General features: G+C 41.5%; 1 protein-coding gene across 1 annotated transcript in view; it reads left to right on the forward strand.

The window, feature by feature from the left end:
- The window catches only part of CFAP74 (cilia and flagella associated protein 74), a 49200-nt gene that overhangs the window by 26975 nt on the left and 1049 nt on the right, over nucleotides 1-21176 (forward strand). Inside the window, exons 21-38 of the mRNA XM_074848464.1 lie at nucleotides 798-919; nucleotides 4858-4986; nucleotides 8047-8134; nucleotides 8744-8917; nucleotides 10224-10357; nucleotides 10962-11238; nucleotides 11719-11826; nucleotides 12479-12633; nucleotides 13848-13982; nucleotides 14371-14480; nucleotides 14863-14918; nucleotides 15651-15770; nucleotides 16047-16199; nucleotides 17070-17199; nucleotides 17749-17903; nucleotides 18924-19062; nucleotides 19852-19979; nucleotides 20449-20583. Of these exons, the coding sequence (XP_074704565.1) occupies nucleotides 798-919; nucleotides 4858-4986; nucleotides 8047-8134; nucleotides 8744-8917; nucleotides 10224-10357; nucleotides 10962-11238; nucleotides 11719-11826; nucleotides 12479-12633; nucleotides 13848-13982; nucleotides 14371-14480; nucleotides 14863-14918; nucleotides 15651-15770; nucleotides 16047-16199; nucleotides 17070-17199; nucleotides 17749-17903; nucleotides 18924-19062; nucleotides 19852-19979; nucleotides 20449-20583 (2448 nt within the window). The remainder of the gene's footprint in view (nucleotides 1-797; nucleotides 920-4857; nucleotides 4987-8046; nucleotides 8135-8743; nucleotides 8918-10223; nucleotides 10358-10961; nucleotides 11239-11718; nucleotides 11827-12478; nucleotides 12634-13847; nucleotides 13983-14370; nucleotides 14481-14862; nucleotides 14919-15650; nucleotides 15771-16046; nucleotides 16200-17069; nucleotides 17200-17748; nucleotides 17904-18923; nucleotides 19063-19851; nucleotides 19980-20448; nucleotides 20584-21176) is intronic.

Here is a 21176-nt window from a genome sequence, read left to right on the forward strand (position 1 = left end):
TAATGTCCTGGAAACGCGTACGGAAGTATTCTCCTCTATGCCCAACCCACATGGTTTATTTTCTTTCTGATACATCAGAATTGGAATTATTTAGCATGCAGTAGTGAAACTGATGCGTGAAAGCTGGAAGAGATGACAACTTTAGTTACCACTTCAGCATATTTTGATTCTACACTTTACTGGAAGCCAAATTCTGCCTGGGAACAGTTCACAGAAGCTTGCCAAAAAAATAAAGAAAAACTTCCAAGAAGCTCAGTAGGCCAGTCTTGGCTCTGCCCACAGTCTACAGATGGAGTAGTCTACAACAGGAACTGCAGATGCATAGTAAAGGCTCCTATGGGCACCCTCTCTTTCAGGATCATTTCAGCCGAGGCTGAGCTGTGTGGTCACTGATATCAGACCTAAGGTCATTACAGGGAACACAGCACTTGCTGCCAGTTCTGTGTCTCTGCTGGCTAAACAGGCTGCAGTCTCTGAGTCTCTGAATTATGGCACACTCACTTAAGCTAGATGCACTTCAATGTTTCTTTTCTGTATCATGGGCAGCATGCTGTTCCTTCATGTTCGCTGTCAAAGAATCAAAACCAAAGTATAATTATTTTTTCTGTTGGGACACCATAACATCTAGGTTTTATTTCATAAATTATTTTCATAGCTTTGCCTAATTAAAGAACCTGTTACAATATGAATAATAAAATATTTTACTGTAGTTTGTAGCAGAAATTCTTGCTCTGTCTAGATCAGTAAGAACTTGAGACTAACAGTAATAATTACACTCTTGATTTATGTATTAACAGCTGTGCTTTAGCGCCATTGGAGTTTCCACTGATGTGCCAGTTTGGGTGCCCAATCCCAACATTGATTTAAAGATCTGTATGTATGACCGACTTTATCAGGATTGCGTTGCCATTCGAAGCAGGTGAGTTACCCTTCTATTATCAGCTGCCTTCGATAGCTGAATGATGAGACCTGAAGTCACTCAGTGATGTCTTGAGGTTCCATTGTGCCAGATCCATCTTGTCTTTCCAGGAGACATTTGAGGCCTTTCAGGAGGACATTCTGGTTACAAACCCTGAGTTCCACACTGCTGTGGGAATCAGACTTGGGTGTCCCACTGTCCCAGATGGCCAAGACCAGGCGTAGCTGTGAAGTGTCTGGGTTAATACAAGCCTTTCGGTTCCCACAGGATTCCCGGTGTTGGGCCTGGCCAGTGGTACAACTGTAAAGTCCCTAGAGAACAGCAACCCCACAGAGTTCCATCATGTGGAATTTGCACACTAAGCATTAGGGAGATAAATGTGTCTAAAATTAGTGCATGTTGGGTATAATGATTCAGCCAAGAAATTTTATGAAAGTATTTTGTTATTGGTTATTTTACCTTTAATTAAAGTCCATGTGAGACTTATGATCTGGAAGCCAGCCTCATGCCAACTGTTCTTTATTGAGAAGGTCAGTCACCAGTCTTGCCTGACTTGGGATGTGATGCTGGATAAATCACGTCAGTCCCTTTGCATTTAGTATAAAATGGGAAGGGGACACTTTTCCTCACCCATATAGGCCTTAAGCACTGCACTGGAGTGACAGGTACCTTTTAAGTACACAGACAGTGACCAAATAGCAATTTACAGGGGAAAAAATATCTGGGTATTTCTGTAGTCCAAGTTAGTAATGCCTGACGACTGGTTCCAGTTGCACTGCAATATAAAGGTAATATTTCAGCTGACTGGCTCCCAGAGATTTCATGCTATTAGAGAGAGCTTACACGAGCTTTTACTCACCTTAATTGTCTTCAGGTGCTGGGTGTCTTCCCTCTACCTAGTGCAGTCACTATTAAATGCTTATTTTAACAATTTGCATTTCTTAGATTCTATTTAAATAGGATTGGGGTGGGGTTGTGGGAGGGTGGGGGAGAGGTTGGTTCTGTAGAAGGCATCCATTCTAAACCTCTTACCAGAATTACAGACTGCAGAGATTCTTCACAGTTGGAAAGAAATGAGTAAAGCTGTTATCTCAGAAATTCAGCTTACAGATATGACAAGCACAAGTTGTTATGTAAGTGATTTTACTTGGTCTAGATAACCCAGGGATAAAACTTACAAGTATTGAAGCAGAATAACTGTCCTAATGAAAACTTAAGATTTCAAGATAGAAGCTGTCAAATTGCTTAGGGCAAAACTTCTTAACCGAGGGAAAAATCCTGCTGATCCTTTGCCAAGTTTCACTAAATTAAGAGAACTTAATATGTAGTATACTGTCCTTAGTACCTTGGCAAATCAAGTCTTTGATTTATCACCTAATTCTCCATAGTTAGGGAAAATTGTCTTTGTTATGCAGTCATTTGGGCTGAAATTCAAAGTATTTCATGTGCAGAAATACCATGTCTCAAGTTTTTATGCTGCAAAAGGAGATAGATTTCATCATTCAAATGTGGTGCCTGAGAAGTTTCTTCCTCTAGTAGCTACTGAACTTTTTCTGTAGCGTGGATCAGAAAGAGGATTCCTCATTGTTACATGGTACATGTCAAACCACTTCTCAAACAGAATTAATTTAAACTGCTGAAAGTAGCTATAAATTACGATCAGTCAGGAACAATTTCTTACGTTAGACTAGTAAAGAGCTGTATTTTAATTGCAATAGTGAAAAACTGGGGGAAGGTAACCTGGCTGAGGTCTGGGCCTGGAACCACGCACAGACAAAGGGTCCAGAGCCAAGGACAATTATCAGACTAGCAAAGGAGCGTCCAAACTGCTGTCAACACACAACCAAAGATAATAGTTTGTTACAACGGCTTTACATGTCAACTGTGTAGCAGCTAAAGAGTTACTACCGTGCTGTCTGTGAACTCGTGCTCAGTGCAGCAGGCCAGAGGTAAGATGACCACAGCCCAGCTGAAAAGGCTGCTCGTCTAACCCCCGAATGCCTTGGCTAGAGACAATGAAAGCTCAGATCTGGTAGATGTGAAATCTTATTGGCATAACTTCTAGAACACAGATTCTTTAATTAAATGGTAATTAGATACTGAAAGAATCCTGCTATTCAGGGATATTCTTACAGATTTCTGCTTCCATCCCTAACTAGATACAGGGGGGAAAAAAAGTTGTCTAAAACTTGTAGCAAGAGAATTCCTTAGATTTTTGGGGCAAGATCTGGCCCAGACCTGAGAGAGATGATGTGTTAGAATAACTTTTTGTTCAGCACCAGTACACACAAACGTCTGACAGAAGCAGAGCAGAAAGGACTTGCCTGTATCTTACTGCTGCTGCAGTCTATGACGTTGTAGTCTATAGCATAAGGAGAAGATCAAGTTTTCAAGTTAGACAGCTCTGGCACTTAAGTGCCCCAGCAAGCTCTGTAGAATTGCACAACATTAGTTAATACTGGTTTTGTTTTGTTTTTTCTGGTCACATGGAATGCACTAATCAGAAAGCATAAATAATCAGCATAAAAGGTGAAAGTGTCTTATCAGAATCCTGTGCAATATAAATCACTTTGAAAAGCAGTTTCTTTGGCAGGTTATAATCTGCACTGATTTAATGAAGTAGTATATAGTTCTCTTAGACTGTCAACAGTCAGAAATCATTCCGGGCTCCCAGTGCCACATGCTATAGCTGTTGATTTAGAGCAGACCATCTGGACTGACAGCTTGTAAACCAGTCCAAGAGAAGGAAAATGACAAGCTGAAATATTTGTAATTTGCTTGGCAATTTTGCACGTCAGCATAAAACTCCAAAGCAGGTTATGGTCTGTGGCTATCGCTGCATTATAATATGGCCAGAATTCAGTAAACAGGGAGATGTTTCCTAGCTTCCAGTACGCCGTTCGTAGGGCAAACTGATCACAGGTTTTAGCAGAGGAGCTGGCAGTACCAGCTTAGCCACACTATGACTGCTAGCCCTGGGGAGACTCTGCTGTTAGAGGAGAAGTTACAAGAGATCAGTGAATTCACATCTATGGAAAAGAAGTCACCACGGTTTTGGGGAGAAAACCCCAAAGCAGCAGTGCTCTCAGTGCATTTCTGGCATAAGACATCCCCCCCCTTCTGAGTTTGAGGTCTTTTCCTGCCTGTACAGGCTTAATTTTTGGTATTGAAGATTTTGAGATAATTATGATGATAATGAGGATGAATGGAGTTCACAAAGTGGGTACACGTTGATGTTTTAGGTGTATGATGCTCTTTCAGGTTCATTCTGTTGATTCTCCTGACTACGGGCTGGGTCATTAAGTCCTTGTTAGCCACTTAAGCAGCACCCAGGTATCCTTGGCCCCACTTAGGTGTCACTGGTCCTCATTCTTCTGTTTCTCAAACAGCATAACAGGTTTTTATGTGTTGCACCCCACCCACCACTAGTTGTTACATAACCTAGAGCCAGCAGTACAAGACAACTACTCCTTTTCCATCTTGAGTGGGTTCTGTGCTGCAGCTAGGACCAATTAGGTGTCTTAAACGTTACATGAGTCATTCCTATTGATTCGCATAGAAGGAATGTATGTTAGGAGCAAATAATTCGCTGATATTTCACAATAATTTGGCGTTGACTTTCCCCTGACCTGAGTTACCACTGCGCTGTGCTTTGATAATGATGTTCTGATTAGCTGTGTATATTGCTTGAAATACAGCTCAATTTACCTAAAGTACCTCCAAAATCTCATTTTCTATACTTAAAAGAATACAACTGTGTGATTTTGCCGTAGCAGTTTTACATGCCCATCACTTTCAAAGGAAGCTTGGAATTGTTACAATCATAATGTAGAGATGCAAGGGTGGGGACGGGGGTGCCTAACTCCGAGAGCAAATGTTGCTGAGGTGGCAGCATGGGCAGCCTTAAGGCCACCTCAGCATGTCTGATCTGTTTGCAGAGCAAAAACCACGCTGCGTTTGAAGTTTGAAGTATGCAAAGAATTAAGCAAGCACATGGAGCTGCTTCCAAAGGCAGGTTACATCCAAGCTCAGTCATCCTTCAGCGTGCAACTCAAGTTCCTGCCCAGGTAAGCTAACAACATTCATCTTTCCAGTATTTAAGACAATATCTGTAGGAAGCAGGTCAGAGTTTTGTAGCAGGCTGGACTTCACGCTGCTGGTGTCCCTGCAGTCTCCCCCCTCTCTCCCCTTGAAGAGCTGCCAAGTGCTCAAGGAGGAAATGAGCTTGGATCCCATACCTGTGAGGAAATGCTTTTCCTGTGGTGACAGCAGCAGTGTGGAAATCTTAGCAGTTGCAGTCCTGGTAGGCTGCCCCCGTTTCTGTGGGGAAGCTATTCTTATGCAACAGAGGGGTCATCTGGGCAGGTGGCTGCTTCATGGATCACTGATTAAACAATTTCTGGACAAGAACTCCTGTGCTTGCTAATTAAGGTAAGAATGGTTGGGCTTCCTGTTCGTATCCCTCCTACCCACGTACCTTTTTCTCCAAAACATGAATGTCTTGCTCTTGAATTTCATGTGGCGTTTTATGTAACATCCTCTAAGCTGCTAATAGCCTTACCCCAGCAAGTTTCTCTTCTGCATTTCATGATACATCTACATACACAAATATAACTCACTTATAGAAAACAAAGAATGCCAGTTTTCAAAAATTTAAAGAGCTCTTGTCGACCACTGTTAATTTTATTTACCTCGTCATTGCCATCCACAATAATGTAGCAGGACATTTCTTTTCAAACATAAATTAAATTATATAGATCTTAATTGTAGTGCCAAATATTTCAGCGCTGCAAACCTGATTTTTTCATACAGGTTATCTAGTCCCACGGATGTAAGTATATTTGGATTTTCAGTGATGTGCTCAGCATCTTTGGTTTCTAAATTAAGAGTCTAATTACTGATTTAGAATTTTTCACCAGGTTAATATTCAAAGAACTCAAAGTATTTACAGTTCTTCCAACACCTCAAATCCTATCAGATTATAACAGGAACCATTACTATGACATTTTTCAGTTCCTGAACTTCAGATGCTGTAAAGTGCTGTTACACTTACTGAGTGGATAGAAGCGTAGCTTGTGTTTAGGACATTAATCTTCCTTTGAAAAATGGGGAAGCTTCAGAAAGGAGAGTTGATGAGATTAAGGCATTTCTGACACACAAAATAAGTATCTGGCTGTTTCAGCATACCGATCAGTTTTAAAAGACCTAACACGCAGGGGGAGTGCGTGTTTGACAGAGAAAGATGAGCTTGCTACGAGCTGATGTGAAGTACTGAGCTAGTGACACATTTCTGTAAATGCCTCCTCATGGATTTAGTATTATAAGCTTGGTTTTCTCAGACAAAGGAATAGCTATTCTCAAAGTAACAGAAAAGTAAAAAAAACAACCCACACACTCAGCAATACTAAGTGAGCAGATAGATGAGTGAAGGCTTGGGAAGCTCTCCTGAGTATTCTGGGCACACTGAAATGCTAGGTCAGATGTTACAATGCTCATAATTTTCTGGGTGTTTGAAGCATTTTCTGTTTATTTGAAGGCAAGTTCTCTAATCTGCTGACTTTCAGAATTCCCAAATACCACATCTCTTAGTTTTTCTGCATTTGGAACTAGTCCTGCAGATGCTGGCAGTCTAAATCTGATTCGTCTTTTATGCTTCTCTTTAATTGCTTTTAAGCATGAAGATGCCATTTTCAGAGAACTATCTGAAGGATTTCAGTATCTTTCCCCCAAGGCATAACAGCCGATTTAGAATCCATCACTGTCTATGCACAGTTGCAATTGTTTTTTTGTAATACATGGATTATTTATTATTTTGTAGTACATGAATGTCTCCTGCTGTTCCAATGTCCTGTGACAAAGTGAAAGCTGATACTTTATTCCTACCTTGTATTTAACTCCAGTTCCTATCTTTAAAGAAGTCAGCAATACCTTTGAAGATCACCTTCTAAAGTCGCAGTTCAGACTTGCAAAATAACAGCCCTCAAGATTTCAGATCACCATGGTGACTGAGTGGGTGCTATTTATTCATTAACTATTCTTTAACAAGACATGAAAAAACTGCCTGTAATTCCAGTAGTAGTAGTAGGAACATCATCGCTGTGGAGACCTAAGAACAGGAAGCAATTCACTCTGGTGCTGTAAGACACTATAAATAGACCAGCAGAGCTAAAAATGCTGGAGCTGTTGTATTGGCTTGGCTTGGTGCTCTAAAATTGAGCTTATGATAGCAAGATGCTTCAGAGACAGAAAACCCGCATATTTCTTATAAATTACTAATCTGGTGCATAATAGGGCACTATTGGTCTCCAAGTTTGTTTCACTTCATTTATGTTTCTGTGCTTTGTGACACTGTTGGTTCTGCCTCAGACGGGCTGGGAACTAACTCAGGGCAGTGCTGAACAGAACCAGCTGCCCAGGGCGGGCCTTGCAGCGAAGGTGCAGAAGGCTTCTGTTCTAAAGTAAGCTCTAAATTTTTCAGAATTTTAAATGACTGGATAGTATTTTAAAAAAGGATAAATGGATGCAGACCTCTGAATAACTCCCTTAAACTCCTGTCTGTCCAAAATCCTGTCTTTAAAAAAAAAAAAAAAAAAACACAAACCAACATTAACGTACATGGTCAGTTATTGCAACTTCATCGCTATGTTATGTACCCTTGCGCTCCGCGCGTGCCTGGGCAGAGGGGCAGCTCTGGAGGTATGCCATTCCGTGGGAAACCTGGGACAAATCTGTAATATTTCTGATCTGACTGCATCTTCTTTGTCTTGGTCAGAAGGTGGAACTTCATAGGTCACTAATTTTTGATTGGTATTTTCTTCCACCATTCCCCCTAATACTTGCATCTGTCTTGCATACAGGATTTGAGTTAGACTTCACTTCAGTGAAGCACTGGAGCTGATGCTTAATCAGCCATGTATGTGAATGCTCCTACCTGAGCACTAACACTGTGTTAAGATTAACAGCTGTGAATAATAAAACTTTTAGACCTTAACTAACACATTGTTCATCTTTTTGTGGTTTGGGGTTGTTTTTTGTCAGAAATACATCCAGCAAAAGTTTATTATTCCCTTTACCTAAAAAACAGTCAAAATATTTTTATGAAACTGAATGTACTCTGGGATTTTTAGGCCCTCTCTTCCTGAAGATGCAGGGAACTATTTCAATGAAGAGACAAGAGTTCTGGAAGTTCCAGTGACAATACTGATTGTGGATAAGGTTAGTGATTTTTATTATGCTGGTTATCAGGCTGACCATAGGTGTAAGTTATTTTAGTGACTGTTCACTTAATTATACCTAATCTTAGACTAGTTGTTTACTAGTTGAAGTCCTATGATAATAGTAAAAGGTGCTTAAAGTGTTAACACAGATTTGATAGTTTCTTCTTGTCGTCATGTTTACAATACAGAAAGTTAAATCCTTTCTAGTTAGTGCTCATCTACTCCCTAGGAGTTTATTTTGTACCAGAGAGTTATCAGATACCACAGCACAATCTTTTTATTCTGATCTGTGCTGCAGATGTAGTATTTTCTTTGAGTTGACATTTCCTGGGGATGCAGGTATGATTCCATTCTAGCATATGGATTTTGAGATACAGATGATATTTTTTTAAATTTTGCTTATCAAAGACACATTTCTTATTGCTTGTTTTTGGAGAACAATGAGGCTGAAGTTGAAGACAGCTATGTTACATTTACATGGAATTTACAAGGAATAGAGTAGCATAACTTTTTTGCACTTATCTTTTTGGATGACATTTCACTGAAATCCTGTTCTTACAATGCTACAGATGGAGGTTTTGATCATGTGCTCTTGCATTTGTTTCAGGCCAAAAAAGTTAATTTTACTGTCCATGCAATTGTGACTACTTCGGATTTGGAAATCAGTCCTGCACAAATCAATTTTGGATACTGCACAGTCTACGAAGCTGTGCAGGCCAATGTCACAGTAACAAACAAATCCATTTTGCCACAGGAGTTTGGATTTGTGGGACTTCCAGAGGTATGTAGTTATCCCCCCCCACACCTCTTCTTGTACCAAGATATATTTAATTATTTTGAAAACATGTTTCAATGTGAGTATAAATAAATCATAACTGTTTCTTGCAAACCCGTGGAAATCCTTCTGCCTGCAGCACTGTGGAAACACCCAGATTAGTTCTGGTACTGGTTTCTGTAAATTTCAGCTTATTGTACCCTAAGCTTTTTCCAGGCAGTATGAACATCTTTGAGGATATTTTACTGTTCTGACCTACATAACAGTATTATTTATCCTATATATCTACCAAGAACTCTACTAACAGAATACGTGGTGCACTTTTCTTTCGGACTCACAGGTTTTATACTTAGCTTATAGCACTAAACAAAACAGGCTTAGGGATGTTGCTTTGGCCTTGGGGCTGAGGAATATTGCACAGTTTGCATCCAAATGCCTAAACACTTCGTCTTTAAAGCAGGATGGCCACGTCCACGCTGCTTATTGGGAATCATCCCCTGAAGCACGCCTAGGTATTTTCTGACTGACTGTAAGTTGATGTGGAGGCTAAATTAATCACAGGAGCTGCCAGTTTCGTGTGGGCTAGGTCTACTGAATTATTTTCTTTTGCAAAAAGTTAGCTGTTCAAGCTCCATAATAGCATGATGATCACAGTGTGAAATGGTTTGGCATATTGGAGTCGGAGCTAGAGGAACCTGACATTTAATTAGGCATTCTCCCTTTCTCTGCTGTTTTGGGGATTAAAATCAAGGAGTTAGCTAAAAGAAATTGGACTCTTCAGCTTCATTAAAGTTTTACTTCACAGAATGTGTTTCATGATTAGCTTATAATGTGATAGGGAGATACTCTTGAATCATTATCAACTCATAAACACAAACCAATATACACTTGTAGATATTAAACTGGTACTTGTCACTGCAGTGTCTGCACATCATACAGGAATCAGCTCTCCAAAGATACAGGGGGAACTGTATTTCAGTCAGTTGTCTATGAAGAGTAAATAAATGTCGTCAGAGAAAGGTGATTACCGTAGATGGTAAGAAGCTGGGGAAGAGATTCTGCTGAAGTCTGAGCTAATGGATTTAACACCTTTCAAGTTACTTTGAGATGAGAAATCTGCACATCAGTCAGACACTAGTCACTAACTCAAAGGAAAGCTGCTCACTAGAAGGTTTCTGTTTTCCTGACATTTGTACATTTAATAACAAAATTTTCGTATCTTGCCAGTAATGTCTTATTTTGAATTATTTGATAATTTACCTAATAATTTCTTATCTTAATAACAACAATTTCTTATCCTGCCATTTTGAAGTTTGTTGAAATTCAACCCAATGATGGACTTGGAATTCTTCTTCCCCTTGAAAGCCTGACATTGGACATAATCTTTAAAGCTAGCAAGGCACAAGAGTACAGCTTTGAACTAACCTGCAAGTCAGAGATTAATAGGTATGTTAAGAAATTGATTGAGTAGTAGGGAATGTAGAAGTCTCGGTCACACTGAGTTTCCACTGTTAAGCTAGGTCAGAAATCAAATCCCTGCCTGCTTTGAAGAGGTGAGGCAGGCAGGAATTCTCCAGTTGACCAGAGTTGCTCAGTGCCTCTTAGTTTCACCCTTCATTTACCTGTCAGTCTTCACTGAAATGACTTTTCCTATCCCACCTGAAATTTATCTTTCTCACGTATCCAAGCTGCAATTTTGCCCCAGGTCATCTTAACCTGCAATGTTCTGCTTGCTTTTTCAGCAGAATTACTGAGGGATCTTTTTTGTAAAAATGCTTCATACATTAAGCTAATGCTACTAAAATAATGATGGCATAAACTTGGATTTGACTCGATGCATTTCCAGAAGTTCACAGAGGAAGAATTCAAGTAGGGACTCTAGCCAATTGTGCATTAAAAATAGATAGTATTATTGTTCATCTTTAGGCAAAATTCCCATTGCAAGCTTGAAATTCTGCTTAAATAGGGACTACAGGATTAGTTCCCTATTTTCCGGGCTGATTAAGAGACTATTTTATGCTGAGACAATTTATCATGTGTTTATTTTTAGACAATTCAAGCTGTCATGCAAAGCAGTTGGAGTCCACCCACCTCTTGAATTGTCTCATTCCTTAGTTCGGTTTGCTGCAACAGCTTTAAATGGTGTGTCTACAGCAACACTGTATGTGATGAATTCCCACGTGAGTGCCAACCGCTTGACTCACGCTGTCCCAAGAACTGGCAGTGGGGAACTTGCCCCTCTTGGACCCGCTTCGTTTGAATTCTGTGTGCCAGAAGACTGTCCAGTGACAATTACACCTTCTGTTGGGGTTGTGTTTCCTGGGAAGGTAAATTCACTTTAAACATCAGGTGTTCGGCCAAATCTTTTGATCATCTACATCCCTACAAATGCTGTCTCTTGTAAATGAAGCTCAAAATGTAAATTATTATTAGAATAGCTGGAATATTTTTGTATTGTTTGAAATAATGTTTTAAACTGGACATAAGGGGTTAACCAGCTAATCTGGCTAATGCTGGATGGGAGCTTTCACCCTGAATGTTCTTTCCCCAATGTTGTCATTATGATTTATTTGAAGAATGTTTAAATATCAAAAATATTGGGCATGTAAAACGTGCTCATTGTAACATAGTGGACTTCCAAGGAAGCTTCAAGTGACCTTACCCTTACGATCGTCTGATTCACTGGAGAAAACCTGTATTTTGTAAATCTTTTGGTGTCATGTCTATGCTGCTGTTGAGCTTGGTAGGTATAACGTGTGAGGGCTGAATTCTGCCTCTCATTCTTGTGTATGCTCTCACGCTCCCAGAAAAGCTTGATTCAAGTGTCCTTCAGCCCGACACTCTCAGATCAGCTAATCAGAGAAGAGGCAGTTCGGAGGCTTTGCAGAGCAGCTGCGACAGGGGCAGAAATACAAGTAAGGAATGTTAAGAACTAGCACATGCTGTTGGTCTGATACTTCTAGAGATTTGTTTCTCTGGATGGTATTTTTATCATAAAAATTATTTGCATATTAATGAAGCCCAAACCCATGATCCATGTAAGACCCGCCTATGAAGGACAAGAGTGTGACTGTACTGTTGTACTTAATGTGTAGTCTGTTCACTGAGCAATAATTTAATTTCATGCTAACAATTTCAAAAGCTTTCCTAGAGGATTTTCTTGCAAGTGCTAACTGCAAGTACCCTTAAAAAAAAAGTTTCTACACTTCTTGCAGGTTTACCACATACAAGGACTTTATATGCAGTGCTGTGGGTCAGTTAATTTCTGTGAGCACCTACGGTTGTCTTGAATTATGAGATAAATAGGTAAAAATTCCATGAGGGATACAGTCTTTTACTCATCTGCTCCAATAGGGGAACTCTTTTTTTAAGATGGGGTAGAATACGTCCATTTCAACTTAATTTTACATTATTAGAAATGTACGCAGTAACTGCTGTGTCTGTGGCTTGTTACTGTAATCCTGCTGCTGCTCCCTTGCTCCATGCACTCTGCCCCCTCTTAGGTTCTGTGAATTGGATTACCAGGGATCACCTCAGTGTGTAATGTCTCCCTGTGTGTATTTGCAGAAAAGGAAGAAAGATGAAAAGAAAGAGGGAAAGAAATCCAGCATTTCCATTACCAAGCAGCAGTCTTCCAGACAGCTTGTAGGGGATGGAGACAGTAAATACCTGCCCTCTCCATATAGTTCTGAACAACCAAACCCCAAGGAGTTAAAGCCTGAGTAAGTCAGCAAAAGCTTCTTGTACTACAGAGACAGCATTCTCTTATAAGTGGTTTAATAAATCTACTAAAACCTATAGGTAGTGAAGAAAGCAAACTGTAGAGAAGAAATAGCTTTAGCTATGTTGCAAAGGCTGTTTCCAAAATTAGTACTGCTTGTAAGCCACACAGCTGTAGCCTCTCGTGTACGGCAAAGGCTCCCTTTATGCATCAGAAGGATTGAAGACTTCAAAGAATCTATCAGAAAGCAGGAGAGGTGGCTGTCCGGGTAAATTTGGCTGAACCAACAAGGGTGTTATTTTAAAGGGCAACTAGAAAGCTGAACTTAGTTACCAAAAGCAATTACTACTAATATACCTTTTCTGAACAGAGCTGAATACATTCAACCCAGAAGGAAACCATCTGATGGCCCATATCCATGGGTTTGGGTTAATTTTTCTTTTTTTGACAGCTTACATAGTCCATCATATTAAGTCCTGGAAATGTAATGATGCTGTAAAATGTGCATTTTAAATTGTCATTTTACAATACGTGTCCCTCGATGAGAATTAACCTTAATAGCAGGTGCTATCTAGAAATTTGGAAACTTTGATGCAAAATCTGATACTTGAGGTCCCTTGTTTGTCAAATAATTCAACTTTATAGAGCCCCACTTCTGCCTAATCTGAGGAATTTAAAAGTGTTTGGAAGTAAATGCATGCTTAAACATGAGGCATTTGGCTGTACTGGATCTTAGAGATTTTTGACTAAAATCCCATGTTCGTTGCAGTCCATTAATTACAACTTTTAAATACTTTCAGTACAGGTCATAAAAATAATATTTATATTTGAAAACTCCCATTATGAAGTATTGCTTGGCATATTGCATTACAGAAACGTGATCATGTGTGTTTCCATATCACTGTAACGATGGCGGTACTGGAAGACATTGGAATATTTAATGTATTCAACATAAGGAAACTGTATTGAGGATTTTGCAATCTTCACTATAACATCTGGGTTTATAGATTTTATTCTCTTTGGTGAGAAAAGCAAACCACTTGGTAGGGTGGGTCTGTTGCTGTGCATCAAGACAGCCGCTCAGTTTCACTGTTATGTTCAATTTCGAATGTATGACTAACAAACAGTAAACACAAATAACTCAGTAGATAGCGATTTGATTTTTTTTCCTGCTCTCTCACTTACTAAGATGATTCTTATTCCTGGATTTTCTAGTTCTGATGCTTATATGGCAGCCCAGGCTTTCCTGCTGAGGAATTTCCGTGGGAGGTTTGACAAATACATCATACCATGCTTTGTTGCAAGTGGCTGTATCGATGAAAAGAAAGGCTCTGAGAACCTCAGCTGCAGGTATTTGCAATTCATGATGGTTGAGAAATTTGAGGGGGAAATGGTGGGCATGTTAATTTATTCATTTGAGGAGGAAATTTGTTTCCTGATCTTAATTACTTCATGGGTCAGTGGTAGAAACTCATACTTACAACCCACTAGTTAGGTAAGAATCAAACACAGGAATATCAAAGCAGCTTAAAGAATAACTGTATGAATAATTCAAGCCAGATGTAGTTCATCTTCCTGCTTAGGCACACACAGAAGGTCAGCCACCAAAAATTATGTGTTGTTTTGTAACACCAATTTAATGATATCCTGTGATATGAACAGAATAAGAAGAGATTTTGGACAATAGTTTCTATTTCTGTGTGATCCAAGAGCAAATACCCTTTTACTGTCTCTCTAGCCCTTACAACACTTTGTATGTGGAGCTGCACTGTCCAGCTGTAGCACCATCTCTTGTGGTCACTTCAGATAATGGAGAAAACACCGTCAATTTTGGTGATGTTGCAGTAGGTATGAAATTTGAATTCAAGTTTTGAATTTTTTCTGTCTGATGTTAATTTCTTCCAAGCATAGTTTTGCATTTGCTTTTACATTGTTCAGCCGATTTTCAAAAGTCAGTATAGAAATTAGCCCAGTAATAGGTACTTAAGTGGAAAATTAGGAGCCTGTCTGGCCAGCTGAGGCATGTAGAAAGCAGACTTGATCCCAAAACGGAATCAGAAGCTCCACAAGTGACTGTCCAAATCTGAAAGTATTTTGGTGAGCTTTGACTAGCGTATTAGCCATAGAAATGGGATAACCGTTTGGCCCAGGTAGAAGCATGAGGAAAAAGGAGGGATGGTAGCACATGAGTGAGCATCATAACTTTTTGAAATCTTTTCATTCCGGTCAGGCCACAGAATGATTAAGCGAATTACAGTACAAAATATCTCCCCAGAGGAGATGGAAGTATCCTTGTTTGGAACGTGTAAGTTCATATCATTCCGCTTCTGTTTGATTTGACTCTTTATCTGTAGGAGGAACTGTTTGACACTAAAGCAAGTAGGAGGTAGCAGATTTCAGACTTAATACCCACCTTTCAGAGTGAGGCAGGAGGTGATGTGAAGAATATATTGGACGAGCCTAGGTGACCTACACGAAAGCTAATTCCATTCCACCCTTTTAACTGGAAATAATTCTGCTTAGAGCCAGATTTGAGAAGCACTTAACTGCTTTCTAAAGAATATAAGGTACTGATGCCAAAGCTACTTTCAATGCAGCATGACGTACATGTGAAACAGAACCAACAACTCAATTTTTGCACGATACTTCTCTGAATTTCTGAATACCCTGTAAGAAGGGGCTGCTCTACTGACTTGGCTGGGTTAAGCTGTGTGGGATAATATAGGAGAAGGCATGTCCTGGATCTTAGGGTGTTTGTTAATGACCCATTCCAGGCAAAATCTGAAAATGGGGTTGCATGGAGATCTTATTAACTGGAAAAGGATCTTGCAGCTATTTTAATTGGGGGGGGGAAATGGATTAGTTCTTCTTTCCTCTGAGTTAGTTACTGATCTCTGAAAAAGCTTACAGGTGGTTAGTTTATACATCTTTGGTCTGAACAATACTTAGAATCTGTTCTTAGGTCTTTTTCCCCAATCTCTGTTTATAAACTTTTTTCCTTGAGTTGCATTATTTTAGCTGGGATTCTCAGTTCTGAATCCCAATGGTCCCTTCCTGTTGGTCAGACCAGTTGGAATGCTCGAGCCAGGGGGAAATGAAACCCTCATCATCTCTTTCTGTCCAAATGAGAATAAATGGGTGAGTGAGAGATACAACAGTAACGGGGGAAAAGAGGAGAGACAGAGCACTGCAACGGGCTGTGTAATACACACATATTACTGACTGGGATGAGGCTGTATAATTATAAGAAAAACTGTGTTGCCCATGCATAGCCCCTCCCAACTTCTGGATCTTTATCTATGCACTACATGCCAAAGTTCTGTAGTAATGGCCCATTTGTGGGAGGGGGGCAGTCGGAGGGGTGGGGGATGTTTTCCTTCAGCAAATGGACTAACACAAACACTCTCTTGGCAGTTTTTTGAAATGCTGGACATCCAGACAGCAAAAACCAACCTAACCCTGAGGATCACTGGTCATGGGGTGATACCATCAACTGTTTGCTCTGTGGAAGAAGTACTCGATATGGGATATGTCGTAGCCAGAGAGAAGGTGACTTCCACGTTCAAGGTAAATCCCTCTGTGCTGAACCGGAAAGCACATCAGCAATTTTTGTAAGGAGGAAGAGGAGTTCTGTGGTTTCTAGTCCGGCAGAACGTAAGGCTGAGTGGCAAACTGCAGACAGAAGAACGTGGCTTTAAAAGCATGTCTGGCAGGGTGATTTGGTGCTGAGAGTTTCAGGCCAAAGGTAACAAAGCTGTGTGGGGAGGATCTTGTTAGCTGCTGCTGTTCTGCCTGCAGCCCCCACAAAACCAGAGAGCTCCAGTACCTTCCTAAAAGAAAAAAGTAGAAGTGGTCTGGGTGATCTTCTCTGTAGATCTAGCCTGTCTGCCGAGGGATGTGAGGGCAGAAGTGGCTTTGCTTTTACCAGCATTAGAAATATTTGCCCTCTTTCTCTATTCTGCCTGTTACTGCTCTTGCAGTCGAGGCAGCTCTGTGTCCACACAAAGCAGTGACCCAGGAACAGGGGTGAAGTGCAGAACTGGTCCTGCAGAGCACACGGGGCTCTGCTCTGCTGTGGTGCACTTGAGGGAGTTCAGCCCAATCACTCCTTCACATACTGCAGAATCCCACAGGCTCAGAAACAGCCCAACATCTAAGCATGATTTTTCTGCTCTCAGATTGTCAAAGTATGTCATTAACCAAAATCTATTACTTGCTGCAAGACGCTCAGAAGGAGCCTGGTCCCTGTTGTTGGGGGGCGGGGGCTGACACAACTCACCGTGGGTAGCAATGACGTGTGCTTTCGGTAGCATCTGGGTACACAGTAGTGCAGTAATGCAGCAAAATAAGTTCAGCCAGTTCACCAACTCTAGATCCTACAGGCTTGAGAATCAGTTTTCTTGATGAAAATGCTGTTGTGTGAATTAATGTCATCAGATACAGAACACTTCCACGCTGACCCTGCAATACTCCATACAACTAGATTCGCTTTCGTCAACAAGGGACAAAGATTGGCAGAGACTTCCATCCTTTATTACATCCCCTTTGCAGAGAACAGAGTTTGTTGGTAAACTTGGGTTTTTTCTTTCCTCTTTTCCTTTTGTTAAAGACTTGCACGGTATAAAGCAGCGTTACTTTGGCCTGTTAGATCTACACAACCGTCAAAGCCTGGGGCACCACATCACTGAAATCAAAGACACAGTTTTGTTTCCCCAGCAGGAGCTGTACTAATTCTTTCAATATGGGGAGCTGTAAATTTATGCAGCCTGAGCAAATATCCACAAGTAAGGAGATCCTAGTGTCTGAATCTAAATAAACCCACACAGTAACTGCGTATTAAAGATTATATTTAGGGATGTCCATCTCTGCAAAAACACGTTAGAATATAGGAAGGGTTTGGTGATGCTTCTTCAGTTCCTCTAGAGGTGAATGTGTGAAGCTGATAGATGGATTTATCTGGTAGTTCTAACACCCTGTTTTGCTGCAAAACTGTGTATCAGGTCTTATTTATTTGCTGTTCCAACAAAAATTGAATGGGTTTAAAATATATGAAGAAGTAAACCTCCTAAAGGAGCTGTCCTCCTTTCTTATTTGTATCCTCATTTTTATTTACCAGGAACACAGAACTATAGTGGCTTAAGTGTGTTCAGCATCTTTCCAACAGAAGGGGAAATCGTTGCTGGGAAGAGTCAGGATTTTACTGTTACTTTCAGTCCTGACCATGAAAGTCTGTACTACTCTGACTGTCTCAAGGTTGTGCTCTTTGGCAAGGTGAGACAATTGAGACATCTGGATTATGAGATCGAAGTCTAACTATGGCCTACAGTGATTTTTATCAGCACGGGTCTTAGTAGGAGTGTCAAATAATTATACCCAGTGCACAGCATCTGTAGGCAGAAATACTACCTTTATTAGATTAACTGATGTAGGGAGGAGATTGCAGTTTTGGAGCCCACTGACTTTTTTTCAGGTTTTAAATATTCTGTTATTAATTTGTAACAATAGTGACTAGGGATTCAGTCCTGCCTTCTGCCCCGCTGCCCGCGCTGTGCACGAGAGGTGACGGGAGCTGGGGTGCTGCTGAGCACAGCTCCGGGGGCGTTCTCTGCCAGTGGCGTTGAACGGCAGCCGAGAGTGGAGCTACCCCGCAGCAGGGAGCCGCTTCTGCGGGCGCTCAGTGTGAGGAAGGAGGTTTTTCCACCTGCAGAGCAGCAGCGGGGCTGAGCTGGAGCCCAGGGCAGGCTGCGCAGGCTGGCGGCACAGCCGGGGGCTTTACGCCGGGTTCCAGAAGAGACCGACCAAAAGTTAAAGCAGGGTGCCAGCTAATGACCGCCCGCAGGCACTGCACACAGAGCAGGAGCTGGCACTGAGCAGTTCTGCTGGCTGCTTCTCTCCGTGCAAGTTTTGTGTCTTCAGAGAATCTTGGAACTGTGGTTAAGAATCCAAATCAGAATAAGCTGAGGATGTTTGGAGCCCGGTCCTTGTTCACAGTCTTTAGCCAAGTTTGGCAGCAGATACGTTTTGCCTCTTTTAGCAGCGTTAGTATAAATAGTTTTCCTAGTCCCCTCCTGAGGCCCAGGGCCCAGGAATGAAAGGTAGTTTCAAACAGAAGGGCCCCAGTGGACAAGACAAGGGGAAATGCACGATTCCTGCATGAGAGAACCGGGCCTCTGGGCATTTATATAGGCAGGTGACATGATAATTTCTCTGCAGCCGAGGCTGTTGCGTGCGTGTTCAGTCACAGGGCACTGAAGCTGTAACCTGCATCTGAAGCGTTGTGGTCTCCTGCAGGACACAGCCCACACGATCCGCCTGAAGGGCGCAGCCAGAGCGCGCCCCGTGTTCGTGGCAGGGGGAGCTCCCCTCGACGTGCCTGTTGAGTCCTTGGCTGTGATGTTACCGCGGTCGTCGCCGGAAGCGCTAGAAAGAGGTGATGTGCTACCACTTTGTTACAGAACAGTGAGGGATAAGACATGGGCATGTGCCTCATCCTTTTAAGAAAAAGTAATTTATAAAGGTACTTTTTCCAGAACCAGAACAAATAAGCATTATGGCATAGCCTATACATATAACACACAAAAAAAGCAGGAAGGCAAGATTTTTCTTTTAATTTTTATGCAGTTATATCTTAACGATCATCTTCTATCTTTGTAACTTACCTTGCAAAAAATTATTATCATTTAATACTACTACAAAATATTAAGATGTATTTGCTTTCTGCCACTTCTCTGACTTGTATGAACTGTTTATAAAATTATTTCGTATAGAATAACATACCCTGGACTCTCCCAATTGTGCTGTTATGAAACAGACACACTTTCAGGGGTTTGAATTTATCCTTCCTTAATTTCTTTGGACAGGATCTGTGTTGAGAGACAGTAAACAAGCAACAACTAGCTCCTGAGCTATAAATAAACCCAAGCACACACCGTACACAAGCAGGAGTACAGTACGCACAATGTACGGGCCATGGGGCTGGAAAATGAGCATGAAACTTGATAAACAATTAACAGTTACAGTTTGCAATTGCAAATTGTGCAAAACCTCCTTTTAATTCTTCACTAAGTCTGTACGAAGGATCTCCTTATCTATGCCAGCTCAAGAATTTGCCACAACATCACTTTGTTTTGAACCATCCTGGTGTAATTTACGCTTGTTCCACACTGATAATTGCTCCGTTTTGACTGTCTCCAAGTTTACTTGACTCCTATTTGTTTAGAGCTACAAGAACCAGTGAAGTCCATTCTCCTTATTCTGGAGTACATCAAGGGAGAGAGTTCTGCAGCACCAGCCATGACAGAACTGGAAGTTGGAGCTATACAGTCAGCTCAGTTCACATCAAAGAAGGTGAAGAGAATAAAAAGTGGAGTTTTATGGCAGGTGCAGTAAGGAATACTGACCGTGCACAAACGGCTACTAGTTCTTTGAAAAACTCATTATATAAATTAAAGAATATAGCTTTCAGGGTTTCTGACAAGCTTTACATTAGGAAAGTGTCAGTGTTTGAAAAGAAAATACTGTTTTCAGGGCTTAATATGAGGAATTAGTATTATCATATAAATTAATTTAGCCGTTTGCTTCCCTAATTCTGAAATACAGAAGTTTGAGCACAGCACTGGATGACAGGTCTGATCCTGTTATTTTAGTGCAGTATTTTGTGGCAGCGTGGCACAATGAACGGGGTGGATACCTGCAGTGTCCAAGGGCTGAAGCGCTTTGGCCCAGATCCAGCACCTGGGCAAAAATGGGGAGTCGTTGTGTTTGCCGGAGCAGAAGGGGCTGTGGTGAGGGCGGGGTGTGTGTGTGTCTCCCGCAGAACACGGAGTTCAGCGTGGGCAGCCTGGCCCTCCTGCAGCAGAAGGGCTTCACCATCCAGCCCGCCAAGGGGACGCTGGAGCGCGGTCAAGTGAAGCGCATCGGTGTTTCGTGGGTGCCACCTCCTGACTTGGATGTAAGTTGCAGTCGCTGCGTTGCTCTGGGCGGGAGCGGGTTCACCGACTTGTAGCTGGTCTGGAAGGTGTCAGCAGTGCAGGCTGGGACACGCGAGTTACGGAGAGGAGAGTAAAAACCAGGAACAGCCCATGTGCTTGGGAGGTCTGCTCCCTCGCCAGGGTCTTCCACGCATCCGCGTGAGGAAAAGAAGCAGCATTAGGCACTTGAACCTTGCAGAACTTTGAATAACTGCTCACAGGTTGCTGCATTATACAGCACCAAAAGGCCAAAATGCTGCTGCTCTTAACTAAAGGACAGAGCGAGGAGGTGAGCTTTTAGTGTCCCTGTGCAAGAAAACCTGCAGTCCTGCTAACACAGCACTAGGTTTTCATGGATCGTTCTGCTACAGTGTTCACATTTCTTTGGGCTGCCTTTCCTTCAGTATATTCCTGGAAGTCAGTGTGGCCTTCTTGTTCTTCAACTCTATGAACCCTGTTTCCCTGGCTGCTTCGGCCTTTTCGTATTGCAGTCTAGGTCTGAGGCCCAGACATCTCCACAGGGCTGTGATTGCCCTTCCTGATTCATTCTCTTGGGATTTCACAGAGACTGAAA

Source organism: Strix aluco, chromosome 22 (genome assembly GCF_031877795.1).
Source record: "Strix aluco isolate bStrAlu1 chromosome 22, bStrAlu1.hap1, whole genome shotgun sequence".
Lineage (NCBI taxonomy): Eukaryota > Metazoa > Chordata > Aves > Strigiformes > Strigidae > Strix > Strix aluco.